General features: G+C 35.9%; 1 protein-coding gene across 5 annotated transcripts in view; it reads right to left on the bottom strand.

Annotated features, from left to right (window-relative positions):
- The window catches only part of ATP8A1 (ATPase phospholipid transporting 8A1), a 102,812-nt gene that overhangs the window by 78,426 nt on the left and 6,179 nt on the right, over positions 1 to 18,207 (bottom strand). For 2 of the 5 annotated variants that reach the window (XM_058837873.1, XM_058837875.1), the window contains exons 2-9: positions 16,390 to 16,504; positions 15,113 to 15,212; positions 14,471 to 14,569; positions 11,378 to 11,423; positions 7,408 to 7,448; positions 6,442 to 6,515; positions 2,076 to 2,145; positions 1,353 to 1,480 (exon numbers count right to left, since the gene is read on the bottom strand). In XM_058837873.1, the coding sequence (XP_058693856.1) occupies positions 1,353 to 1,480; positions 2,076 to 2,145; positions 6,442 to 6,515; positions 7,408 to 7,448; positions 11,378 to 11,423; positions 14,471 to 14,569; positions 15,113 to 15,212; positions 16,390 to 16,504 (673 nt within the window). Of the gene's footprint in view, positions 1 to 1,352; positions 1,481 to 2,075; positions 2,146 to 3,840; positions 3,915 to 6,441; positions 6,516 to 7,407; positions 7,449 to 11,377; positions 11,424 to 14,470; positions 14,570 to 15,112; positions 15,213 to 16,389; positions 16,505 to 18,207 lie in introns of those variants that run through there. The other 3 variants (XM_058837874.1, XM_058837876.1, XM_058837878.1) reach the window with 3 other exon arrangements.

Below are 18,207 nucleotides of genomic sequence, written 5' to 3'. Positions count from 1 at the left end.
CAGCTGCTGGACCTAGATAATGTGGTCGGAAGGTCTAAAAACCTGGACAAATAAATATGAATTAGATGAATTTGCACTCCCTCTATTACGGGCAGAAAAAGAACATAACTCATAATTTTTCAGGTTGAAGTAAGGCCAAGATTCAAAAAGAGTTACTTACCTGCAATTCTTTTACACTGAAGGTAAATATTATATTAGAGCCACACTTTTGAAACTATCCTACTATACAGAAACTATAGGCAAAATATTCCAAAACAGAATTTCTCAAATGAAAAATTTCTTGACCAGCAGATGGCATCCTCCTACACATTCTTGAGGCATAATAGCCATCAGCATATTCAATATTTATTTTTTAATCATATTTTTAAAATTAAATTATTAGATTAAAAAGGAAAGTATGTTTTTCCTTCTAGCCAGGGAGGAAGAATGAATGTGTGGATCTGCTATAACTATTACCTTCAGAGAAGAATTACAGGTAAATGTTTTTGTCTTCTTAATGACAAGAACAGTGGAATTATAATAGATCCACACTCTTGCGACTGAAAAATCCCAGAATGCATCTGCAAGAAATCAGTAAACAAAAAATGGAATATTAAGGGGAAAAATAAAAGATATTTAGTAATTAGTTAGTACTATATATATCAGTCTAAAACCACAAACATGAATAATACTGGATATGGAGAAATAAATACCTACCAAATAAATAAGAAATACTGTAAATCTTTGGGAATGAAGGATTCAGAAATTCTAGGTCTAGCAATAAATCTTCTGTGAATCCACAGAGGACTCTGAATATCGGTATTTGGTAGGCTTTTCAGTATTTTAAGATTTTTTAAGCAGTTGTACAAGTATGTGTATTGTAAGTGAACATTTTCTATTTTTAAAGAACATACTTTCAATAAACTAAGGCATTAAACGTTTTTCAGCTACCAAATTAGAAGAATTTGAGATATACAGCAATGGAGTCTGTTTCATCCCACACTTAGACAAATGGAAGAAAAGAACAATTTAAAAAAACAAAAGGCAAGAAATTATTTCTATTCAGCTTCTGTAACAGATGACATGCTTAATAAGTGAGTTACTAGGTACATATTTCAGACCTGTCAGAATTTGATTTGCAGTTTCTTCTATTATTAATACCTAACACTTTCTGAAGGACAACTAGTAAAACAACTCAAGTTGTAGACATTAGAAGTAAGGTCTTATGCTTCTAGTTTTTCAAAAGAATAGTCTAGCAGAGAATACATTAAAAAAAATTACTATTCATATTTTTACTTCAGTAGTTTAAGAATACATTAGCTGTCTACTGTTAGACTGAATCTCCCAATATCTTCTTCCTTGTATTCACATACCCGTGCCCTTCCAGTCTGATGTTTCCAACAAAGTCATAGAGATGTCGATTTGGGCTCTCACACTCAATTCTGCCGGAGAGTTGCATCAAGCTGTCTGTGTCCCTGATGTCTGACGTTAGTGGCAAGCCCTGTAAACAAAATTAATTTATCATGACATTAAAAAACACTACCCAATAACAAATCTACGTATGATAAATCTAATAGCAAGACCAGAAAACAATCATCCCTATGGCAGCAAAATGGACCAGCTATGCTTTACTGTTGCAACGGGGTGCTACAATGAAAAAGTCACCTTGGCATCTGAAAATACCACTACCAAGACAGGGTCATAACCCATCACAAAGAATGTCCCTGTATAGTGACAGCACACTCAGTCAAAATTTGCTATTTACTACATGTCCCTGAAGGACAATACTGGCCCCATCAGCTGCTTCCTGCAGAGCTTCTGCCTCATCATCTGCTCTCTAAAAACAAAGCCAGCACCCAAACTACTTATGCTTCTACCTATTTTCCCAAAGAAAAACCCTAAAACAAAGCACAAAGAATGACTTAGGAGTAACCATTCATTCCTTCACTTTTATGATGCCAATAATCCACAGCTTTTTATTCAAACCACTGAAGTTTCAGAGTCTTCTAAAACATCCATTAGTGTAATAAAATGTTTTTATAAGTATTAACAGATAAAAATAATATTAGCAATATTCTCAAAAATGAAATTCCTACCTGTCGAATTTTTAAGTTTGTCTCACCATCTAAGTTAGATGTTTCGATGTAGCACATGGCCTGTGGTTCACTATTAAGAGAAAAAAACTCCTGAATTCAAAATTATAATGGCAAAATCCATAAACTTCTTGTAATCTTGTAATACTTATTTATGCAAACAGGTTTGTCATATGAAATCTTCAAAAACCAGAATAATTTACAGCAAAATCTATAAAAACTAATAGTAATAAAAATAAACAGTTATAAAAACTAACATTTTCAGAGAAGTTTGCCAAAGCCTATTTTCTTAAACAAAACATTGATAAAAGCACTCTACACGGCTAAAGTGTTCTATCTTTACACAGGAGATTATGATACCGGCACAGCGTAGTGCATTTGTTGTGCTTACAAGAGCAGGCAGCAGGAGTTTAAGATACAAAAGTTTCCCTGCAAAACGTTTTCTTACAAAAGGAGTCTAAATTACGGATAACATAATACGGTTTTTGAAATATATCCTTCTTCTGCCATTTCAAAAGCTTTTTTATAAATTAAAAGTTCTAAGTTCATGCAGAATATTACTACTTGAATGCATCATCTATTTGACAGACACCAAGAAATTTCTAAATTACTCCAGTCAGCTCCCATTTTCTGGGCATGAGGACAGAACACCTACTATTTAAATCTAAGACAGAAAGAACTTTTGATTCTGAAAAGGATAAAATAAGTCATAAAGACCCTTTAACACTTAAAAGAATAAAGGTTTACTCTTTACACCATTTTAATGCTTCTAGTGCTTTCCTTCCTTTTACCATGAAATTCGAGCATCAATTATTTTTAAAATTTCCTTTATTAATGTAACAGTGGCTAAGGCGACTTAATTTCAGACTGTTTGCAGGATAATATTAAGTAGGTTATTTTAATACAATTTTGTAAAGTACAAGCATTAAAATGTGAAAAATTATCAAAAGGTACATTCAGCCTACTGTTTCATTCTTGGCAAACTTCTCTAAAAGTATAAATAACTTCTATTTAGCCCGTTTAGATGGAACCACCTGTGTAAGACGTTTTCACAATTCTAACATTTTAATTAGTTAACAATAAAAACCAAACAATACTTTTGTAAAGCACTTTTAAAACAAACTAAGGCAGCAAAGACATTTCAAGTGAGACACATGCTTAATTGCAGTAACTGTAGCAGATGACAGTGACCTCCAAAGTAAGTTACAGTTAGATCAAGGCAGGCCCATTGATTTGTTAGGGAAAAAAACAAAGTGTGGTAAGAGTGCAGACAATAGCATAAAGCTGACATGTCTAAGAAACATGCATTTTGTCACAATACACAAGAACAATGCTGCTTTTGCCACCACATGCAGCAGAGATTGTGCAACATCCAAGTTTGTGCAGAGGGTCCTCTACCAGTCCCACCAATGTTAAACTATACTCTTTGCTGAAAATAGCGAATTGGTAGAAACATGTATATTCCTCTTAAACGCATATGTAACCTTGTGTTTAACTGTGTTTATTCAATGACAACTTGTTTGATAAAATTTCATGATGGTAGTGTAAAAACCAAAAGGAGGGAACAATTTTAACTTCTTGAAGTGTTGTGTATTTTCACTTTAATGATTTGTAGTTGATAAAAGAACCCTTTCTAATTTTATAAATATGTAGGTTTTGTTGGAGAAAGGTGAATTGCAAAGCAAAGATTATCAACATGGCAGTGTTATTCGTATTTGGTTTATGAGGACCCACATACACATATCCTGTGCAACTACTTTATTCTAACCTTGATGACAGACTGATGAGATCAGCTGGGAGATGTTCCCCATTGGTCACTTTCACTACTTCCCCTACTGCCACCTACACATCCCAGTTTAAAATGATTAGAACAGAAAAATAAGTGACAGGGGAAAAAAAAACCAAAAACAAACAAAACAAATGAACAAAGACAAAAAGACAGAGTTTGAAATTATTATTCAAACAATACATGTTAATTAAAATGTCTGATGACAGTTTTTTCAAAATCTATTTTAATCAGGTCAGAAAGAAAAGAGGTAGAACAGTTTCATTTTTACTCAAGTGGTTTATTTTACTGTTAGGCACAAACTTTAAGCTGCTGAACATACTGACATTGTATGTAAACATAAAACAGTGTTACACTTATTTCTCAACTGACCAAGTTTCTAGCCACTCCATACATCAATTGAAAGAACAAAAGCTGCAACAATTAATTCTCCACCAACTTCTCTGAAGAGTCCGGTAACAAGTACCTTTTCTATGTAGAAAGCTGAAAATTACTTAGTATTTTTTTCCAGTTTTGTAAATTTCAGCATTCACTGAACTATCAAGAACCATACAGAATTAGATCTCAGAGGTTTGTGTCCTTCACTGTAAGAGATTATAGTTTCCTAAAATAATTAAGATCCTTTTGTTCTCCAGAAACTGCTATTGCTGGTAAAAAGAACCCAGTATTATTAGTTTGGCCCACGGATTCACATTGCTTTTGGAACCTAAAATGTAACTAGGCATTATTAAAGATCTGAAAGCAAAATTGATGAGAGTCTTCCTGAAGAAACATGGCCACATGGAGATGAGAAATGGAGGAGAGCATATGCCAGTATGCAGGCAGAATTAGAGGTCATGTAGTAGTACAGTGGTCTCTCCTGGAAGCAGGGCTGGAACAGGATCCTAGTGATATAACTAGGGAAGAAGTTTTAGCTGGAAGAAATGCCTGAACTGGGCCTAGAAAAGCAATTGTGATTCAAAGTGTCCCCATTGCAAACTGGATCCTAGAAGAAAAGCTGACAGGAAAATTCAATGTGAGTAATGGTCACAGTTGGTCACACAGTGTATTCTGATAAGGGCACTAAAGAGAGGTTAAACAAAGTGGAAACAGTCCTGACCAAGTCCAGTAGCAGCTAACTATTATTTTCATTGTCAACTCGTGATACAAGTTTCCTTCAGGGGTACAAAGATTGCAAAGTATGCTTTTCAGGCAGTTGGTATTTTCCTGTGTGTAAACCACAACTGTGATGCAAGTGTCCTCCAAATTTGAAAGGGCAAAACTGTGAAGACACCTAGGAATAGACTCAAATTTAGGGGACTACTGAGGAAGCTTATGAAGAAGCTACTCTGAGAGGATGTAATCTCTTCCACCTGCAAGACACTATGGTTAGCATGAGAGAAGCTATTATCAGGGCAATAGAAAAAGTGTCCTTGCTGCACGATGTATTGCCTGCAAGGATCTTGGTGGAGAATTTATAAATGCTTCTCAAAGTACAGAAGGAAAAGGTTTACAGAGGACACTCAACACAAGCCAAGTTATGACTAATATTAGCACTGAAGACAGACTGTGGGTTGACACAGTATTTTCTGGGAACTACTTTACACTTGATAATAATTTATGATAAGTGTTCTAGAAACAGCTATGCTTAATTTTGAGATATAATGGAAGACAGAGAAGCAATGTACTAGTCTATATCACAGTCTGTCAACAGAAACACATAGGATCCTAACTTTATTAATTATAGGCATGAGTAGATTAATTAACTTCAGTGGGGTCATAGAGGGTTAATACTTAAATCATAGTCATATACATTACACTTCTGCTTGTGCCAGAAAAAAAAAAAATTACAATACAGTCACATTCAGATAATATTCATTAAAAAAGGATTCTTAGAATATGTTATCTGTTGACCTGATCAAATAGATGTTGAAAAATGTGCATCTCCCACTTAAGATGTGGATTTCTTAAATAAAACTGTCCAAGGAAATGATGATAAACAACCTCTGATTGTCCATGTAAAAAGGGTCACAGCATGACATGCTAAAAATTAATTCTTGCTTTTAACTGATGAAATTATTCATAACATATATATTAGATAATAAAGTGAGTGTTCAGATAGTGCTAATTTGATGATTCACATCTCATGTTCACTTTTTTCCCTGATTCAATTATCAAACTGGTGACTATATAATTTAAAAACCATTTCTGTTCCCTGTAAAATATCCATTTTGATTTACTTATGGGATGAAATTTGTTGGGTACATATCCAAAAGCCAACATGGTTAAATATGGCAGTTGAGGTCAAATTTTTAGACAGAGGACCAGCCTTTTTTTGTATTATACCCAACAACAAAATTAACATACTACATTTTTCTTAGAGGTAAATTGAATGCCAGTGTAATTTCAAAACTGTAGTTGTCACAGTTTAAAAAAATCCCATTACCTTTAATGATAAATGACTAAATGAACACAAGACCACTTCAGAGCAGAAGCACTTTTGTTTATTCTTTATTTCCTTGGAGCAATCACAAATAAATAAATAAATAAATGCAGGGTAGAGAAACCAGCCTCTACACTATAAGCATCAGTGGGCATCTCTACCTTGATGAGAGCAGTACAGTGTCAGCAGGTATATACTCTTTGCCTTTTATTATAACTATATCTCCAACATCTACCTGAAAGAAAACTGGGAATTGGTTAATGGTCTCAAACAAAATGTACTATACCCTTATTTTAAGTACATTAAATATTTACCTGCCGAATTTGCTAGCAAGAGTGTTAGAAACTCACACACTTAGAGAAATTAGATTGTACAACTGGAGTTCTGTCAAAAGTTATTAGAATTCTTTGGAAATCTAATCTTTAATAAACTTAATTAGCCAAATAAGCCTAATCTTTAATAGTCTTCTCTATGCAGTTCTTTAATTTTGATGGTTTTGTAAAATTCTATACTGAAAGACTGAAGTTGAGTTAAAGAAGAAATTAATCTCACCTAAAACGACAGTTTTGTTGCATCTCACCATACACTTGCTTCTTCAAAGGTACATGCCAATTTCATCTGAACCTTACTTCCAAACTACAGTGGGTCAAATTTTCTTCAAGTTTTCAGGTATGGAAACCACTAAAGCTAAGTGACTAGATGGTAGCGAAACATTTAGCTCTTGAAAGGTACCTTTAAGAGTCCCTTCATAACCACTGTATGAAAGTCTTTAAAGTTCTCATGATTTAAGCTGATGAAGTTCAACAAATACCAAAGTAACTAGTTTCCATAAAGAAGTTTCTGCCTTGGCAAACCACATCATACTAAGGAAGCAAGTAATTTTGCCACAGACATCATATTATTCAGTTTAAACCCACTGAAGTTTACCAGTCTTGACTCATGCTATCAAAACTGACTTGACTTCAAAGTACATTTTGGAAGACAAATATCAACAAAGAAAAAACAATAAAAGAGATTATACATTTCCCATAATACCAGTTATTTTTTATCATTAACAATTACATGCAGAAATAAAACAAATATTAAATATGCATTATGCTCTAAAAGTGACCAATGAAGACACACACCTTTTCCCAGTGGACAATCTCCCATGCACCATTTCGTAGTACTAAAAAAAAAAGGAAAAAAAATAAAGATTTTTCCAGTTGTACAATCTAACTGCAGTTTACAAGTATGTGCTAGAGTCCTTATGAAAAGCCATACAAACAAATCTCATTTACCTAATATTTTAGAGCATGCCTTGTTTCTATCAATTCAAATCAAGAATTTCAAATATATAGTACATATTCTTTTAACAGTTTTTGTACCATTGAATCTTATTACAAAGTCAATTAGAACATTTTACAGGCCTTGAGAATGAAATAAATCTGATATAGATTTTTATGATGTGTTTTCCAAAATAAATCAGTAATAAAAACTTCCAAAGTTAAAAAGTTTAGAAATTATTGGGGGGGGGGCGGGGAAGAGGAATATATTCAATATTCATTAAAACTGCCAGGAGACTGACTACAGTTTATCTGTTCTGTTGTTATTGTTGTATCAGAGAACTTTAGGATCACTACAGTCACCTCCTCCACAAATATACTGAAAATACCCCATGCTATTTAGAGTAGTTTTTAGTATAATTTCTCCCTGGTAGTCACAATGAATGTTGTAGCCACATTCTACTATTCTAGTTTTAAGTGTTACCATTATGATACAAAAAACATGCCTTGTTGCCAGTTAATTGCCAAGATTGTATTTTCAGAGAATAATAAAGGTAACGTTTTTTAGCCCCAGTTACTGAAGATGGATGTGCAAAAAAAAGAAACATATTATCTGTATCAACAATCAGATAACTTTAAGAGACTGTTCCCTTTCATTGGGTTTTCCAGCTTTCAAATCGTCAGGAAGCTTAAGTTCCCAATCCGGACCAAGTTCTTACACAAGAGAGTGCTGACTTCAAATAAGTGGATCAAAAATCTCGGACTACATATGGCCTTTACATTAAAGTCTTCCTGGAGGTTCTGTCCACACTGACTCCTCTTCTTGTGTGTCTCAATGATATCTGCCATCATAACTTAACCTGCTTAGTAATTCCTTCTGCTTAGTCAATCTTCCCCTTCCTTTCCCCAGATTTATTAGTGTGGATATGCTCAGGGCAATGGTAGATGGGGCAGTCTCACTTTCTGACAGTAAACAAGGTATTTTAATGACTGCCTCACCAACCAGCCGATCATTATATAAAATCTATTTTGACAAACTGTTTCCCTCCACTGGTAAAACTACAGATTCAGTGTGCTGACTGGTTGCAATCGTGTCCTAAGGAACCCAATGCATTTGATAATTGTGCTGCCAACTACCTATTTCCATCCCCTTGTGTTAGCAACACAGCCTATAATACAGCAATACGGATTCGTGGGGCTATGGCACCAACCAGGCGAAAGAACTGAGCAGAACTACAAATATACCTTGCAGTAATCCAGACAACTAAGTTTCACAAATAGTTACAGTATAATAAGTGCCACTGGAGTTCTGCAGGTCTGAAATACAAGTATATCACCAGACCTAGCCCGGGGTTTCATAAAAGAGGCTTCTGGCTGCAGGGTGAAGGTTCTGTCCTGCCATCATCCCATGCCAAGGTGTGTGCCCTCACTGCTTTATGTGTGCTGCCTCCAAGGTTTGTGGGACCCTTTGATGAGCCAGTTTAATCCACTCCATGGAAGGACGCTATCATTTTTTTCTTTCTGGATTTGTTTCTGGCTGGTTTAAATGGTTAAAATCAGCTTATAAACAGATGAATCAGACTCCTGAAAACATGCTGAGCCACTTGAAATCTCAAGAGTACTCTAACCCTAGCTTGATCTGGTAAGCTTTTAAGGACAATTAACACACACTAACATTCAGTTAAATCCATTTCTTATGAGAACAAAAAAAGAAGTGGTGTTGCTATGTACCTTTCATATAATGGTTAGAGAACTTGCATCATAAAGCCTTCTGCAGCTTGACTTTCACATTTGTATCTGCCACTTCACCTGTCTCTAACAACTAATTTTCAGAAGCATTTTCCATCTGCCCTACAGAAGGCTACCTCACCACACTACAGAAATGCAGATTTCATCCTGTATGTCTGATGGTGTCCTGCTATATCATGCATGTATGCAGCCTGAGGCAACAAAAATCATCCCCAAAGCAGCCTAATACATCCAAATCCTTTGCAAAAGGTTTTTATAGTAAACTTTTAGAAAGTTAATTACTTTCTAAACTTACTAAGTTAATTAGTAAGGCTGAGACAGATTGTCATTAACAGTAAGTTTAACACGGACCCATATACAGAATCTACATATGCACATGTCATCTCACCAACAACTTTGTGTGTTTAAAAGGCAACCAAAGGTGGAGCTACATATACAACGTACTATGCACACCACTGCTTTTCAGGGTCACAGAACTGCTGAATACATGAAAACAAAGTAAGAGTACCATACTGATTAACTTTTTAATTATTGCTTTGACAATAGATTGTATTTGACAATACATTTAAAAATTGCTTTGTCAGGATGCTAGGATCAATGCTGCACATATGTGAATCCTGCATTAGCTTAAGAAATTTGTTTCTCAGTGCTAGCAATATTTTATTTATCCCCATCACACATTTAACTTTATCTCTTCTGCATTCATGGAACATTGAGGAATCATAGGAACAGTTACCGAAGACCCTGATGAGAGGTAACCAAGAAGACGAGTCAGAAATGAGAGTAAAAGAAGCCTTTTATTAAAACTTTCTACATGCTAGACAAAAGGAAAAGTTGAAAAGGCATTTTAACATATCACTGCCACAAAAACTGTAATCTCAAAAGCTATGAATGGTTGATGAACGAATTTTGGATGTGGATATTGAGTTTCCTTTGGTTTTTAGGTATTGCTAAGAGGTTATCTGTTTCTCCAGGCCTGTCCTCTGGAAATTTCTATTTCTATGATTTCAGTCAATAGTTTTGTCTCCCCATCCTAATCTCTCCATACCAGCTATTGAGCTCAGTAGTTTCTACATGCTCAATAGTTTGCTAAGCTATCTTGCCTTCACAGCCCCCATAAACTTTACAGTAAAGGTTTACATACAATTTCAGTAGGGTTTAAAATGTGTGTTTCCAGTATTTAGCAGTGTTACACAATTGTTGTTTAACTGATGACTACATTTGTCCCTAAAAAATATATGGTTATTTTTATTATGTATTTAAAAGGATTCCATGTAAGATTTTTCTCTTTGGGGTATTTTTCACATTTTCTGCAAACAAATTCACACGACACTCATTCCTCCTCCTGTTTATAAAAACAGGACTATTTCCATCCAGAGAGGTCTACCTCAGAACAAATAACATGAAAAGCTGAAGAGCAGCAAAGCAGGAACCTAAATTTTGACATCCTACCTGACAAGAATGTTTAGGATATACTAATATCTTCCTCACTTTCTGAGCTATATTAATCCCAGCTTTATATCACTTTTCTTTATCAAAATCTATTAAAAAAAACACATGCTAATGCTTTGGTTAGGGTACACTGGCTAAGTAGCTCATCATTTCTAATCAAATAGTAATATTGATTTAATAAAAAACCTTCAACAAATCCAACCAAAAAGAACTCCATTAGTCTTTATCCACAGTTTTGAAGCAGCATAGAAAGACAGTTCTATTTTTTGATGCTTCCTGCTTATTGCTGGCTGAAAAAAATTGTATTTGTACTCAGAAATGCAAAGTTTTAATTATAAAGTAGGCCCATTAAATGTAGAGGCGATTACGATCTTCTAACAGAGACAGCATCACCTCTGCTAAATGAATAAATGCTCAAGTGTCTTAGGAACCTCATAATCTTAAACTAGAACATATTCTATTTTGTAGGGCTAACATCACTGCAAATTATTATTTCAATTGTTAACATTACACATTTTGAAGTAATCTGCACATGCAATTTCCCACTCAGTTGCGTCAGCAGTTCAAACTGTATTACTACGATGTGCAAAAATTCAACCCCCCCTGAAAAAAGGTTGAAGAAATTTCCTACCTTGAGTTTGTTTCTTGTTCACTGCATTATCAGCTTTATGCCTTTTCTAAATTAAAAACATAGAGTGGTTAAAGGTTTCTGTTGGTAAGATAAAACTTTCATATTTCTAATAAAAAAACCAATCTATTTTCCCTTCCCACTCATCTAGTCAATAAACATTTAAACATTCATACAGGACTATTAATTATTCGCGTAGTTATGAACATCAGGAAAGTCACATCCAGATCCAGGCTAATTGTATTGTAGTAAAAGATCCTTTCATGGGGGCAGTCTCTATCTGGACGAGTTCCTTACATAAGGAACTGGTGCATTTCAACACCACAACTTTGCCCTCTCCTGGAACTGCGAGATGATTCTACCACAGCAAAGATCATGGAACAATTTTTCATCTAAGTGTCTCATACAGACATCTGAAGTCAGGCAATGACTGTGTAAACATAATGACTCCACTTCTACAAAGCTGCCTGCAGACTTCAACAACAGTAACAAACAGACAAACAAACAAAAAATCAACAGCACCCCCCCAAACAGGCAATGATGCCCCTCAGTTTATATATACTAATATATAATATTAATATAGCTATGAGACATCTTTTGACAATAATCTTTTGATACAGCTATTAACAACCAACATTTTCAAGGTATGACCAAACTCGGATACAAAAAGTTTAGAAGAGTATTAGTTTAAACACACTATTTAGAACTCATGAACTCAGTTTTTCCTGAGCAGGAACATGTTTTAGAAAATTAATTTAAATAGATTTAACTGGTTTAGGTACACTTTCAAAACAGATATTCAGAATTCACGCCTTTGTGATACAAAAAAAAATCAGAACCAATTTTGTAAAATGAAAGAAAAATAGGTCAAGATACTTGAGTGATTTATTGCCAATAAAATGTTGATTTGACTCTGAGCTAGGAGCTCTTAAAATGCCACCTTATAACTTTGCAAAATTGAAATACTATCTTTTACTGGATTTTCACAGATTACCAGCAGAATCTCCTTTCAAAAAGATGGATGATTGTAAGGATAAATAACCTTTGATCAAAGGGAAAGCACAATTTGACCAAAGCAGGTGTCTATTTGCCCACAGGGTGAGCCTCCTCCATTTTGAAAAGGTACATGTCCAGTGCTTTCTGAGGAATGACAGGTGAAAATCATTGGAAACAGCTGACGATCTAACACTGCATGCCACAAATCTTTGCTAGCACCTTTGAAGCACATATGGAAAGCACATGCTGTTCATGAATAATATCTTCTGCTAATGTCTTTCTCTTCTTGGTATTTCATTCCAGAAAAAGAAACATTTGGTTCTTGAGCTAAAAGTGTATTTTATATATATTTTATAAGTATATAAGGTGTAGTTATTGATATCAATATAAAACGTTCCCATCCAAAAGCTTTAATATTAGATGAAGATTACCATTTGTGGAGATCCCAGATATTTCACTGTGTAAAAAAACTGAGACATAATGGAAATTAATGGTTAAAGGAATGCACTTTGAATATTTTACTATGCAGAAAGTGGTCAGTTTTCTCAACAAAAACAGAACTATTGGTTTTAGGTATCTCAGTAGCATTTGGTAATGGGAACTTTAGCTGGTATATGTAAAACCCACTGTATCTGATTACTGTCCTTCTCCCCTGCAACACCAAACTGTACACTTCAAGCTACAAAGAGCAAGTGGTAGAAATAAATAACAAAAGCGACTGCATGACATAATTTAAAAAAGAACACTTTGTACAGTAGCAGAAGCCTCAGTTTTATATTTGCCTAGACACTGACAGATGGTGTAAGTCTATAAGCATTAACAGCAGAATGGTTAAAAATACCTAAAAGAACATGAATTGATTGTATGGCTTTTTTTCAAAAGGGGTTTTGTTTATGTAGAGAGAAAGCATCAAAGGCATTTAAGGAGAAGCTGACTGCAAGGTAGCAAAAGCAAGAAATGCCAAATAGAAGAAAAATATTTAATGGAAACAGCATTTTGTCTTCCTTGTGACCCAGGAGCTTCATACAACCTAGGGAATCTGTATCTTGCCTACCATCCATTCACAGAGGTAACTGAGGAGAAAACTGAGTTGACTGTATCAATAAAGGCAGCATGTGACCAATCACGCTCCATTTCAAACCTCCTTTGCAGCTCAACACTCTTCCTCTTGATCATGTTTCTGCATATACATTGTAATTCTACTCAAACACAATAAATCTGATGTTCTCAAGCAGCTGACTATTTGTGTCCAAGGGAAGACTACACTACCTGCAACCTTTTCCAAAACTCAAACAGAAGAGCCCACAAACAGGACTACTCTAGTGGACAAGACACTCTGCTGTATCATCACATATCTAATGTCTTGTACTCTGCATAACATACCTGAAGAACTAAAATTAAAGCAGATAAAGAAATTCTTAACATCTATAGTGATTTGTAAATAATTAAGAGCAATTAATTCCTTAGATACAAAGGACATCAATTAAAGGACTGAATTGTTTTAAGCAAGTTAGAGAGACAGGTTTCTATCGTATGCTTTTAGTGAAGAGAGAGCAATAAAGTACTCATAAATTGCCACCATCTTTTGTATGAAGTGAAACAGACTGTAATTCCTTTCTTTCCCTCAAAATAAAATAAATGAGAGTGAACTCCTCTGTGTTGACAATGTTCCAGCCCTCTTAAAGTTTTCTTTCAATGCAAGAAGAAAGCAAAACAACCACTACCACAGACAGTGGGAAGAGCCTAGGAAAGCCTGGCATAGGTGGTCTAACAAGGACCAATTCTATGTCTGCTCCTGGCCATCAAAGTCAGCAGATCACACTTAGCACCAAGAAAATGCTAGGACTTATGAAATGCTTACAGTAAATTGCACTGGAGTGGAGCAACAGGAAAAAAACTGAAAAGGCCTATTCCCCATGCTGTCTAAAAAAACCATGAAAAGTCACAACAGTGAAACTAAGGATTTTATGCATGTGGTAGTAGAAATAAAGAGGTGCATCAAATGCTTGGACCTGGATTTGACAACTGGGAAACATTTTTGTAATATTACAAATGAAAAATATGATAGCTATTTAAAAAATATTGCTATTAAATACTTACAATATCCTCTATTATCTCCTTCACCGCAGCTACAGCTAAAATAAATAAGAGAGGAACCAATGTTGTGTAGCGGCCTGTTGGTGATACATCTGGTATTTGCTATTAAAAAAAAGGAGAAAAAAAATATTTTGCATTGATGGTTGAAAACATTGTTAATACAAGAAACAGTACTTTCTGTACAAATAAAGACAAGTGAATTCACTTTTCAGACATAGTGTCAATGATTTCCAAGAAAGCTTTATAGTCTTCAATTCAAAAGCAGCTGATACAATAAAAGAACATTTGTATTTTAAGTAGTAGACGGTTTAATGGCACTATTTCCAGAGGTTTTAGTGTTTGTACACTAAACAGAACAGAACAAAAACCGTGCCTGTATTTTCTGACTCCAGTATTTATGGATTCTCAACAATGACCAGGGATTGGATAATTAAGTTACCACCTTCCCAAGCACACTGGTCATGAGAAACGTCCATCAAAAGACGTTTCTTAGAAGGAATGTGATAAAAAAAACTTATGTTTATAGTACATTCATGGGAAAGTAACTAAAACTGTGAAAATATTATCAGAAGGCTTAATTTTCAGGGCGACAATAAATGGTCTCTTAGCAAGTTTAAAACATTAGAATCTTATTGATGATCTTACCTGAAGCAATGCAATAAAAAGAAAAAATGCATTAGCAGCTCTTCTGAACTGGGAATAAAGGAACCTTGGCAGGAATGTGATTATGTTGTACTTTGCAGTGCTGAAAGAAAGAGACAAAAACGCATGCTATTATTACAGTATAAAAAATTCTTCAAATGTACTCCTTCCCTCTCAGTTATACAAGCTTTCAAACAAAACAGTTTGCTTTTTGATTTTAAACTGATAAATACTGGATATTAAGTGTGCTTTTGCTAAGCTGGAAGAAGAGAATAAAATTTATCCTAGCAAAACAATCTCTGCTAAGCCATCATCACAAAATGTTTGAGCTCCCAGCTCTCTGACAGCCTTTCACATCTGCTTAAGAACAGACCACCACCATCTAAGGCTCTAAAACAATATATGTGAAAAAAATCATGCCAAAAACTTTTAAGCAAAAGACTTGTAAGGATATTTTAACTTCTTCTTAAGTCAGTCATATTTACTTTGATCTTGCATAAAGTCCATATAAGGGGGAATGAATGTATCGTGCAAAAGACCTCTACTCTGTAACCAAGTAAAAGACAGAAGGACAAGCTGTATACACCAAGAAATAGCATATAATCTCAAGGTCATGGAAAATCTCACTACATTATTCTCAATGTCTACAAAATTTCTGCATATCATCAAAGGTACCTTCACACCTACTTAGGACTGAGGTATCTTTGCCATGCATTTCCTTTGAATTTCAACAACAGATGTGAGGATGTTATCAGATCTAAACACACATTACTTACAAGTATTTACTGTATGACTTGAAATTCATCAAAAGCAAACAAAAAATCACAGCATAAACCATCAGCAAAGTCCCTAAAGCCTGAACCTGAAAACTAGTCTCATAGGCAACCACAGCATCTTTGTAATTGGCTGACTGAAAAAGCCAAGTGTTTCCAAAGCACAAACAATGCTGTGCTCAAGTGCAGTACATCTGCATCAGCATTCAGCTACCAGGAATAGGTTCAAAGATGAACTGAACTGAAACCTGAAGAACAAATCCATTCTCTAGGGACACACTGATGGTACAGCTGTAAAGCAGCTGCACCTTCGCCACTCCACTCTTAAAAATTCAGAAGGTCAGCTTTGTAACTAAAACGGCTTACTTGTCTCCTCATTTCACTTCATTCCTCTATCCAGTGTCTAAGACTGTCATTACTGGCCAGTGGAAATGACAGAAGTAGAATAAATGAAACCTTTCCAGTTTTGCTATTCAGCATGCAGTGTTCTAGTGTTTTTGTTAATACCTGACATGATTATTGCAGAATTTGGTTAGCTGAGGCTGATTGATGAATATAGTCCTCACTTCCTCTTGATCAGCTAGGGAAGTTTTCTCTGAAACATCCTCTGTCTTCTCATAGCCTGTAAAAACACAGCATAATTTTCCATATGAATAGATTTACTTACACAAGATTCAAGGCACTTAATGAGATAGAAAGAACATTTATTGTGAATGTGAACTCAATGTATTTGCATCTCTCACAAGTAATGACCCCTGAAAAACCAAAAAAGTCTTTTTTATACAGTCAAGAGGCTCAGTGAGAATCTACATTCCCCCTTACAAACTCCCCCTACTACACCCATTACCTTGCAAAGATCACTGAGAGTGGCCTAACAGTGAGATCTGACAGCTCCTTCTGCACTCCTGACTGCATCTTATTAGATCCCATGTACTCTTGTATTGCCAGTTTGTTTAACTGTTCCCTAAACTGATCCTTCTCCACCAAGCAAAGTCTTTTTTGTTTCAGACTATCCAACTGTGGTTCCTGAAGGCTGAGCTTATCGGTAGAGACTGAAGGGGAGAAGACACTGCTTACTGCATAGTGTTCTGTCTTTTGTTCCCAGGTTCCCTGCAGCATGCAGCTGAGAGGCACCGTCTTTCCCATAGTCTTCCTGCTGTTACATCTGAAGGAGAATAAGAATGGCATCTACAAGCCACTCACCAGGTTAAACCCCAGGTAGGCTGTGACTTTGCTGCCTAAACCCATCTCTCTATAGCCATCTATTGCTGCTTTGATCTCTTGTAGGGTCCCCTTTTTACATGTGAGTTTTGTCAGAGACTCCTTGCTAATTCACAGAATCGCAGAATGGTTTGGGTTGGAAGGAACTTTGGAGATCATGTAGTTCCAAAACTCCTGCCATGGGCAGGGAACTTTCCAGTCAGTCAGGTTACTGAGAACACCATTCAGCCTGGTCTTGAACACTTCCAGGGACAGGGAGTCTGAAATCTCTCCAGGCAACCTGTTCAGCGCTTTACAATCCTATTAATAAAGGTTTTCTCCCTAATACCTAATCTAAACCTATCCTCCTTCAGCTTAAGGTCATTCCCCCTTATCCTATCACTACATGCCCTCATGAAAAGTTCCTCTATAACTTTCTCGAAGGCCTCCTTTAGACACTGGAAGGTTGCTAGAAGGTCTCCTCTGAGCTTCTCTTCTTCAGGCTGAACTTTCTCAGTCCATCTTCACACATGTGTTCCAGCCCTCTGATGAACTTAGTGGCCCTCCTCTGGACTTGTTCCAACAGGTCCATGTCTTTCTTATGCTGGGGGCCCCAGAACTGGGTTCAGTATTCCAGGTGGGGTCTCAAAAGAGCAGAGAAGATGGGCAGAAGCAGCTCCCTTGACCTGTTGGTCAAGCCACTTTTGATGCAGCCCAAGTTGGCTGTCAGGGCTCCAAATGCACGCTGTCAAATCCTGTGGAGTTTATTGTCCACCAACACTCCCAAGTTCTTCTCCTCAGGGCTGCTGTCAGTTCATTCTCAACCCAACCTGTATTTGTGCTTGGGATTGCCCTGACCCAGGTACAGGACCTTGCACTTGGCCTTGTTGAACTTCATGAGGTGCACACAGACTCATCTCTAAAGATTGTCAAGGTGCCTCTGGATGACATCCCTTCCCTCCAGCAAGGCAACCACATTACACAGCTTGGCATTGTTAGCAAACTCGCTGAGGAGGTCACTCAATCCCACTGTCCAAATCACCGACAAAGATGGGAAAAACAGTCAACTCCCACACTGACCCCTGAGGAATGTCACTTGTCACTGCTTCCCACTGAGCCGTTGAC

This window comes from Poecile atricapillus, chromosome 4 (genome assembly GCF_030490865.1).
Source record: "Poecile atricapillus isolate bPoeAtr1 chromosome 4, bPoeAtr1.hap1, whole genome shotgun sequence".
Taxonomy (NCBI): Eukaryota; Metazoa; Chordata; class Aves; order Passeriformes; family Paridae; genus Poecile; species Poecile atricapillus.
This window is presented reverse-complemented; position numbering and strand designations above follow the sequence as displayed.